The 9,307-nt window shown below is 42.7% G+C and overlaps 1 protein-coding gene across 2 annotated transcripts in view; it reads right to left on the bottom strand.

Annotated features, from left to right (window-relative positions):
- Nucleotides 1-9,307, bottom strand: part of LOC137984678 (unconventional myosin-Ie-like) — a 46,857-nt gene continuing 37,550 nt past the window's right edge. Inside the window, exons 29-33 of one of the 2 annotated variants that reach the window (XM_068831922.1) lie at nucleotides 8,174-8,322; nucleotides 7,142-7,385; nucleotides 4,661-6,469; nucleotides 1,181-1,365; nucleotides 1-550 (exon numbers count right to left, since the gene is read on the bottom strand). In XM_068831922.1, coding sequence (XP_068688023.1) covers nucleotides 474-550; nucleotides 1,181-1,365; nucleotides 4,661-6,469; nucleotides 7,142-7,385; nucleotides 8,174-8,322 — 2,464 coding nt within the window. In that variant the 3' untranslated portion in view covers nucleotides 1-473. The remainder of the gene's footprint in view (nucleotides 551-1,180; nucleotides 1,366-4,660; nucleotides 6,470-7,141; nucleotides 7,386-8,173; nucleotides 8,323-9,307) is intronic. The other variant, XM_068831930.1, reaches the window with a different exon arrangement.

Genomic DNA, 9,307 nt, shown 5'->3' with positions numbered 1-9,307 from the left:
TTTAAGGATAAGACATTTACTCGCTATGATACAATTACAACTGAATAGTCTTAGTGGTATAACTGTGTACTTTTTTTTTTTCATGATACTGACTTCGTTTAGTCCGTCATACTTTGAAAAGCTTTAAATTTGATCTTACAATAATTTTTTTAAAGATATTTGAAAGAAAACTGTACGAGGAAAAACATGCATACAACAATTCGACTGTGCCATAGATGTTTGATTCCCGTGTTCAATATTATTCCAGAGTAATCAACCCAATGCTAAAACAACAAGTTAATTAAACAGAAAAGCAATTCCATCAGTTTTAAGGACTCAAATTTTCATACACAACATTTCAATCTCACTTCACCGCAAACCCTAACTTCACTTTTCCACGAGACCACCTGGTTTAAAGCACTTTTGACCAAAATTGTTAGACACTCGTACATATTTACAAAGTCAAGGGTAGAGAAGTAAACATTTTGATTTTGTTAGATCTTTTCGATGTAATTACTGGGAAACAGACCCTCGCGGCCCCGCAGCTTGCCCGTCCACCATCCCGATGGATCTGAAAAAGAAAACGACAATGTCACGAGGAACACAAAACAAAGAGACGACGGCCGCATTTCCATTAAAAGCGGTTCTTGAAGATTCTTTCAGGCGTCCACCGTATGCACCTTCTTTTCCCCATTATTCAGTAACCCAATATTATACTGGCGTCAGTTGATCACGAAGTACGGGTACTGGAAGCCATTTACTTTTAATAAAGCATCTCCCTTTGTCATCAACCAATTGGCTGCCAAAGGAGCAAAAATCCATGTTGAACCCAACACTATCCAACTGATGAAGCACATGCTATCACATTCATGGTAACAATTGATAAGCCTTAAAAATAACAAAAGTGGATTGAAACGCTGTCCTTCGCACCGGCTTAATTCAGAGAGTTTCCCTTTTCCTTGTCCATTGAAGAGGGGGAGAGAGGGAAAAAGAGAAACTGCCTGGGTTTAAAGCAATTAACGCCACAATAGACCTACAGTCAAACAGTCGTGCAACGGTAACTCAATTACTGGTGAATCTCTTAAATGCCAGGAATTTTACCTGGCATCAGTTGAAAACAATGACATGTTTAATTAAATATCTTGAGCGTTCCTTCCTGTAGATAAATAGAAACTAAACCAGCACGTGGCGGTTTTTTTACCTTCTTTGATAATTTCAATAATCTCATCCGGTTGGAAGCTCAATTCGTCGACATCCGTTGCGTCATACGGATAAATTGTTTTGCAGCGGGGGAGGGTAGGGACAGGTTTTGGTTTCAACTTGGGTTTTCCTGGAGCAGGAGGACCTTTTGAAAGCCACTTCTTCTTGGAGTTAATTCTCTCTATGCTATGAGGCAGAATAAAATGGTTGACAACAACTATGATGCACAGTAAAAATCAATTATAAATTATTAAAGCCCTCTCAATGGGATCGAGCGGTCGCTTGGCCGAGTGCAACACACCGCCGGCATAAAACATTTAAGTTGCCATGGGATAAGCCCTGCATCGACAGGTCGAAAACTCTTTAGTAAGTTTTGCAACGAAGGGTGCCTAATATACTGCAACGCGCCTTACCGTGGCCACCGAACAAACTTTCACATTCAACAATTACGTGTAAATACGTCAACTAAACAACCCATGCAACGATGTTCAACCAGGAGCCCATCACCCGGAGCGTGCAACTTACCTATTTTCGTGCAACGGCGTTTTCACCAGTAAGGTTATTTTTAGATTGAATTTCCCGCTAATGAGACTCCCACAGGAGCCCGATGACCAATTACAAGAAATTAAGCTGACGTCATAGGATCACCGAACCGGAACTGCCTTTGTTTTTTGACCTAATTCGCGGGAAGGGCTAGTGTAAAAATAAACCTACCATTGAAAACGCCGTTTCACAGACGCTCTATGGAAGTTGCACGCTCCAGATGGGCTCCTGGTTCAACTTACAATTGTGCGAACTTTGCAAGGAGGCGTGACTGTCAATCAAATTCACACATCCTGATTGGCGGACAATTTGTAAAAAACTTTGTTAGGTGGCCACGGTAAGGCGCGTCGCACTGTATTTGGCGTTTAAACAACATCAAACATTATACTTAATGTATGGTCCCGAGGGAAACAGTTAGTTTTGTTTTCCCGAGAGTCCTGATGTTTCCCGAGACGAAATCGAGGGAAACATCAGAACTCGAGGGAAAAGAAAACTAACTAGTTCCCGAGGGACCAGACATTAAGTGCTTTGTTATATATTCAGACTTTTCCTTCAACAATCGCAGCAAAACATCCGGAGCGGGCAACAATTGCGGAATTATATCCCGGTCGGGATACATTTGAATTTGATAAGGGGCGCGTGACCAAGAGTCAACCAATCACAGTGCTCGTTTTGAGTGAAAGGTAGGTATATAACAACGTTTGATGTTGTTGAAACGCCAAATATTTCTCGTTTCGCCCCTGATCAAAATAAAATGTATCCCGACCGGGATACAATTCCGCAGTTGCTGCCCGCTCCGGATGTTTTGCTGCGATTGTTGAAGGAAAAGTCTGAATATATAACAAAGCACTTAATGTCTGGTCCCTCGGGAACTAGTTGGTTTCCTTTTCCTTCGAGTCATAATGTTTCCCTCGATTTCGTCTCGGGAAACATCAGGACTCTCGGGAAAACAAACCTAACTGTCACAAGAACAAAAGAAATGTTTTAAGTCGTTTGATCGAATGTTTGATGGCCTTCAAATTTTATCAAACTCGACCAAACAGCACCAAACAAGGTGGCCAAACAGTAAAACGGTTGTTCACCATATGGGATGCAGGGATGGCGCAGTGGTGAGAGCACTCGCCTCCCACCAATGTGGCCCGGATTCGATTCCTCGACTCGGCGTCATATGTGGGTTGAGTTTGTTGGTTCTCTACTCTACACCGATAGGTTTTTCTCCGGGTACTCCGATTTCCGCTCTCCTCAAAAACCAACATTTGACTTGATTTGCGTTGATTGCTAATTTCACTTTACAGTGTCCCCAATTAGTGCTCCAGCGCGAAATCGACTAGAAACTTAAATAAAGTTCCTTTCCTTTCCTTTCCTTTCACCAAACACAGTTTGATATTGTTTAAAAGCCAAACATTTCCCGTTTGGCCACGCCCTTAAACGCCTGATCTATCACTTCTACGATGGAAAAAAGACGATAGAGCAAAAGTAAAAGAGTATTTGAAACACGTTAACCAACAAAATAATACATTCCTTAACTAAACTCACTTAAAAAGCACAGAACATAGACAACACAAAGTGCACTCAGACTGAGTATGTTTCAGAATGTTAGGGGTTATGTGCGATTTACAGTTATAACTGAAATATTCCGAAGCTAAACCGAGAAGGATCGACAGTGATTGACGCTTCCACAACCTGATCAAAAGGCACCCTAAGAGTCAAGTCATTCGTGTAATCTAGAGGTGACATATTCTGGGCAGTGTTGTTCGACGGAAGGCACGAAAGGATTGATTTTGGGACAATAGCCATGATTAACTTACTCGCTTTTAGAACAAAGGACAATCAAATATGTAACAATAGGAACCTGGTTACTGACCCGATTTCAAACCATGCAATTTGAAACACTCAAAAGAATGTGCGCATTTAAAATTTTAAAACAATATTGGCGTTTCAAGAAAACAAGATAGGGTAATTACTTGTTTCAATTTATAATTCGTATGTTTATGACCTCGTTTTAATTATGTAAAGAATTTAGCAGCTTCAAGTTTGTATCTTCTTCCAGAACAACAATCGCCTTCAATTAATTTACCTTATTTCCAATTTTATGTACCACCTTGAAAATTTTAAGATTGTTTAAAACTAATACAATACAATACATACTTAATTGACCGCTCCCCATGGGGGCTTTTCAGGGCCAATGAAACAATCAACGTAACGACAGAATACAACAACAACTCAAGTGAAGCTATGATCCTCGCAGTTATGAACGCAATTTTTGCAATTGCGTTAAGAAGCCTGAAAAATTCAGGACTTCAACGGGGTTTGAACCCGTGACCTCGCGATACCGGTGCGACGCTCTAAACTTACTGAGCTATGAAGTCACTAACGTTGGGAGCTGGTCATTTGTGGGTTCTAATGTTCCCGTGAGGAATGAATCAACGATGAAATGATATATGAAATGGATCATATATGAACTGCGGATATGAAAAGAAGTGAAGCTATGATCCTCGCAGTTACGAACTCAATTTTTGCAATTGCGTTAAGAAGCCTGAAAATTTCAGGCTTTCAACGGGGTTTGAACCCGTGACTTCGCGATACCGGTATCGCGAGATCACGGGTTCAAACCCCGTTGAAGTCCTGAATTTTTCAGGCTTCTTTACGCAATTGCAAAAATTGCGTTCATATAACTGGGAGGATCATAGCTTCACTTTATTTCATATCCGCAGTGCATATATGATCCATTTCATACAACAACAACTGTTAAGGATCCCAACTGGCCGGAGGCAAACCAGTGGGCTGTTTACAAGTGCAGCCGAGAAGTTGAACCAGGGACTACCAGGGTCAAATTCAACGAGTGGTCAGAAGGAGTCCTGAACCCGGGAACTCCGGATCTCAAGGCAAGCGTACTAACCACTGGGCCACACCGCCTCATAACTAAACGTTTTCTCACCTAGCAGGTTTTTGGTGGTATACACCTTGCTCAGTTGAAACATTCACCACACCATGCCATTGGCTTAAGTTCACATAATCGTACTGCTCATCATCCGTATCATCAAAATCGCTATCACTGCTGTCATAACCATCACAGCCGTTTTCTTGCTGAGCTGCATCGTAACCTTGATCCCCTCCCTGGTCTTGATTGATTTCCGTGTTGTTAAAACCATTTCCCTCGGTTATCACGGGGTTGTATGTTTCATTGTCATGGTGGCCGTTAGAATTATTGTACAACATGTGCTGCTGGGCTGCTGCGGAGTTGTATTGTGAATTCTGCTGAGAAGCCACCGTAGAGTGGTATACTCCATTCTGTTGGGCTGATGTGAAGCTGCAGGGCGTACTGTGCTGTGATGCGACCGCAGAATGGTGTCCTCCATTCTGTTGGCTTGCTGTGTATGAAGCCGGATTTTGCTCGGTTGGTGTTGCTGACTGATGGTATGATCCATACTGCTGACTAGAAGAATGACTGTATGTAACCTTCTGCTGCAGAGCCGCCATGTTGTAAGGAGAGATCTGCGTGGTTGTTGCCGGCGAAGGATGGCGAGTCGAATTTTGCTGTCTTGCAAAACGACTGTACGTGCCATTATGTTGGCTTGAATAACAGTGTATTCCATCGGGTTTGGTCGCAGAATTACCGCATTGCACATTCTGCCAAGATGACAAGTACTCATATGCGTGACCCTGTTGGGTTGAGGGATGTTTGTACGATGGATTCTGCTGGAATGTAGCACGACTGTGCGTGCCATCTTGAAGGTTTGTTGCTGTACTATAAGTGTGTGCAGCATTTAAAACAGCAGAGTTATTAATGTATGCAACATTCTGCTGGGATGTGGCAGAATTGTATGCTGTTGGCATGTTGAAATGCTGTGGTTTCATTTCTTCATATCCGTTATGATGTTCAGACTTAACCTGGTCATATCCAGCTGTACATGTTGTACTCTTCCCTTGCTTCCCTGATCTGTGATTCGGTTGATCTGGTAGGTGGTGGTGCGACCTTGAAACGTAGCCTGTGCACTGGGCTGGGGGAATATTCAACTTATTTCTGTTGTAATCTAATGGCTTCATTGTCTCATAGCCGTCCATTATCTTCTGCATAGCCCTTGCTTTTTCTTGGTTACTGGCACGACTGCATGATGCTCGGTAAGAAGCATTTTTGCTTTGTTGGTCTCTTGCATTTACTATGGCCTGTTGCGAAGTATAAGGTCTATGCGAGCTCTGAGATGGACTCTTTCTATCGGAACCTGTAGTACTGTATCCAAGTTCTTCTTGCCTTAAGGAATGACGGCCATTCCCAGGTATTCCTCCCAGATGGTTTCTTACATCTTCCAATGGACTATCCGTAGAACTGTAAACATTTTCATCTGGCAAAGCAAAGGTCACAGAGCGAGGGCGGCGCACACTTTTATGTCCACTCTGCTCAAACTGATTGTCTGTTTCCCAAAAACTTGCGCTGCTGACAGAGCGCGGTCGCATGACTGTCTTGTCCCTCTTTTGCCTACCTGGAGCTACATTGTCGTCTTCGAAACACACTGATCGCCCGCCATCGTTGGCCAGACGTCTGATAGATCCATCGGTTTTCCTGTACTGGCCATAATTTCCATAGTCAAGCTGATGCATATGCCGTGCATACTGTCGAGTTCCATTGCCAGACTGTACTGATGCCACATTTTGGATCTGTTGCGAGTCAAGTCCATGGCGTCCGTTGGGAACTGGATAAGTAGCTCGAGTGCCTCGAGTGCGGATGGGTGGATTCATGCGGTTAAATCTGTTTATGGTTTAAATACAAGCGTTATGGTGTTACACTGGTAGTTAAAAAATAACAGACGATTACAATACTTTAACTGCTAAGGTGAAGAGTGCTTTGACAATAAATTGAGGAAGGGTTAATTTATTTCTTCAGCACTAAGAGAAGTACCCTTATTAGCAGATTTAACATGCATTTTCACTCAATTAAGAACTTTAAGACGCGAGGTTATCAAGACATGGCATTAGTGTCCATTAGAACAGCCTTTTTTCACCTTTAAAAAGCATAAAGATGTTAACTTGGAAAACAATTAAAACGGCCTTTCCTTTTCGCCTTTTTCGAAAAACGTTGTTTAGAGAACTATTTTTTCAGATTTCTTATCTGTGCTGATCATTTGGAAATTCCTGCTAAGACGATTCCTCTTCTTCTTATGCTTGAGAGTTTTTTAATCAGGTGTAGACACACAAAACTCCAGAGACACAAACACAGCACAGTACATAAAGCACAAGACAGAAGATTACACCATTCTCAGCCTTAAGTTATTCGCCTGAACTAAACCAGGACAGACTTGCTAGTGACGGGCGAAAAGAGACGTTAGTAGGTGCAGTGCTTCTCTAGATTGCGTCCCATAAATGGAAGCACCGTAAGGGCCATTTCACGTAACAAATTTGGAGAAATGAACTCTAAACTCACCCGCACACTCCAGATTCAGGTGTTCTCATAAATGCTTGATCAGCCATGTTGACATGGGCAGGAGTTCGAGCCAAGTGCTGTGCACCAGAACGAGGCAATGATGGCTGTTTGTGTGACGCAGCAAAGCGATTGACACTGGACGCACGGCGACGCCACTGATCGGCTGCTTGTTGTTGATTTGGAGCACCTGGGGCAGCCCTACGAGGTTTGCTTGATGACGATTTGGAGATCTTCGTACCAGGCCCTGACAAACAACAACGAAAAAATGTTTACCCTTACTGTCATTAATCGCTAACCTAATATCCCCCTTTACCTTAACCAGAAGGTCGAACGGAAGGAGGGGGGGGGGGGGAAACACTTGGAGAAGGACTGACGTGACGAAAAAGGATCAGGATCTAAACTTTTTCAATCCCCTTCTCCTTTACAACTGACAGGTTTGAACGACGGCAAGTGCAACACTTTAGTTTAGACGACAAAGTGAGCAATCAAACACCCCTTCATTCTCTATCTTGAGTTCGACGACGATCCCACCGATGCACCCCGGCAATCAGCGCACACGTCACTCACCACGTAATAAATACACTCTTTCCAAAAGCCGGATGACATTCGATGTACAACTCTATGATAAAATTATTTCAACTACATGTTTCTGTACTTTCACGACTCGGCCTGTCGTCTTGTTGTTTGAAGTTAAAGTTGGGCGGTCTTTATCACAAAGCAAGGCTGAAACGAACACTTTCACCCAGATTTGCAGGGATTGCTGTGTGACCCTCTGTCCAAAGATTTCGAGTTAACACAGTGATGACAAAATTACCAATTGAGTGTCAAGTCATGCCTTATCACAAAAGCCAACGTGATCAAAGTGGTCATTGTTAAAGCTGACAAATTAAGGACCGTGATATGCTGGTCACCCAGCAACACTGCTCAAGCGAATCAGCTCTTTGTGCACCCAAATCAGTTGTACACGGTTACAGCGTACTATCTCCTGGTTTGATTCTGTGATCTAAACTTGAAAAAAGAAAACAGACATACTAGTGTCCTTTGGAAGACCACGACCGATGGATACGTTGAGTGTTTTTCCAGAAGGCTTGAGCAAAGGAAAATCCGAGTCACCAGATGTGAAATTAAGGATGCGTGTTCCACCTCCGCCCCAACCTTCCTTTTTCACTGCCACTGTAATGCTACAAGCAAAACAAATACTGAGTGATTACCCATAGGCCAACGACTATAAACGTAAAAAACAACACAAAAAGCAAACAAGTTGCTCTTCCAGTTTAAAAGCCCGGGCAAACGGCTTAAACATCCGCTCGATTTGTTAAACGATGTTGACTTCTGGGGAGGGCAATCGGTTTTACAATATTGATACAAAGCTTCACGAGAGGCCTGGTATTCAGTCCCAGGCTGCAGCCGCGATTGTTACTATGGACACGGACACGTATACGTCATTGAAAGACAAATTAAGTGCGCACGCGCATACCCAACAATAGGGAACTTACGCAAGGACGACGACGACGTCGCCAAAGAGAACGTAGTGTATAAAAATATTTTTTCCCGTTATTGCAATAATTTCGTTTTTACCCCAAGTCGTTTGGAATAGAAAGTGGCATGAACGGTGTTGTTGTTTTGGAAGAAAATTAAAAATGTTTTGTCAGGTTCTCACGTTTTCTACACAACTTCAAATCTGGTCAATTCGGGACGAGGTCGGCAAAGAAATGTATCAAAATGTAAAACGCAGGTATAGGGTGTGCTGAGCCTTTGTTTTTGACCGTTAAGCACATTGTTTTGTGACGTTCTCGTTGCCGTCGTGCCGTAAGCTCCCTAATAGTTGAAAGAGGGGGCAAACAGCTTCAATTTCATTGAACATTCGCACTAACAAAAGAAATGTTGAATGGTTGTTGAAGAAAAGTTTAGACGTTTTAAACTCATTCAACATCAATTCAACTTCAATTCAACTTCCATTCAAGGTGATTCAAACGGTTTCAACATCGCTCTTTAACAAAAGCGAACGGATATTGAAGCAAATGCTGAAGCAGTTTGCCAGGGACTTTTAAGGAAAGACGACGTCTACGGCTACGACAACGACAACGCCAACGACACGAATACCCGTGCATTTCTTGCCGTACTCCACAAAACAACAACGAGAAGGCAACAAATTTTAGGTTTTGA

This window comes from Montipora foliosa, chromosome 2 (genome assembly GCF_036669935.1).
Source record: "Montipora foliosa isolate CH-2021 chromosome 2, ASM3666993v2, whole genome shotgun sequence".
NCBI classification, from domain to species: Eukaryota; Metazoa; Cnidaria; class Anthozoa; order Scleractinia; family Acroporidae; genus Montipora; species Montipora foliosa.
This window is presented reverse-complemented; position numbering and strand designations above follow the sequence as displayed.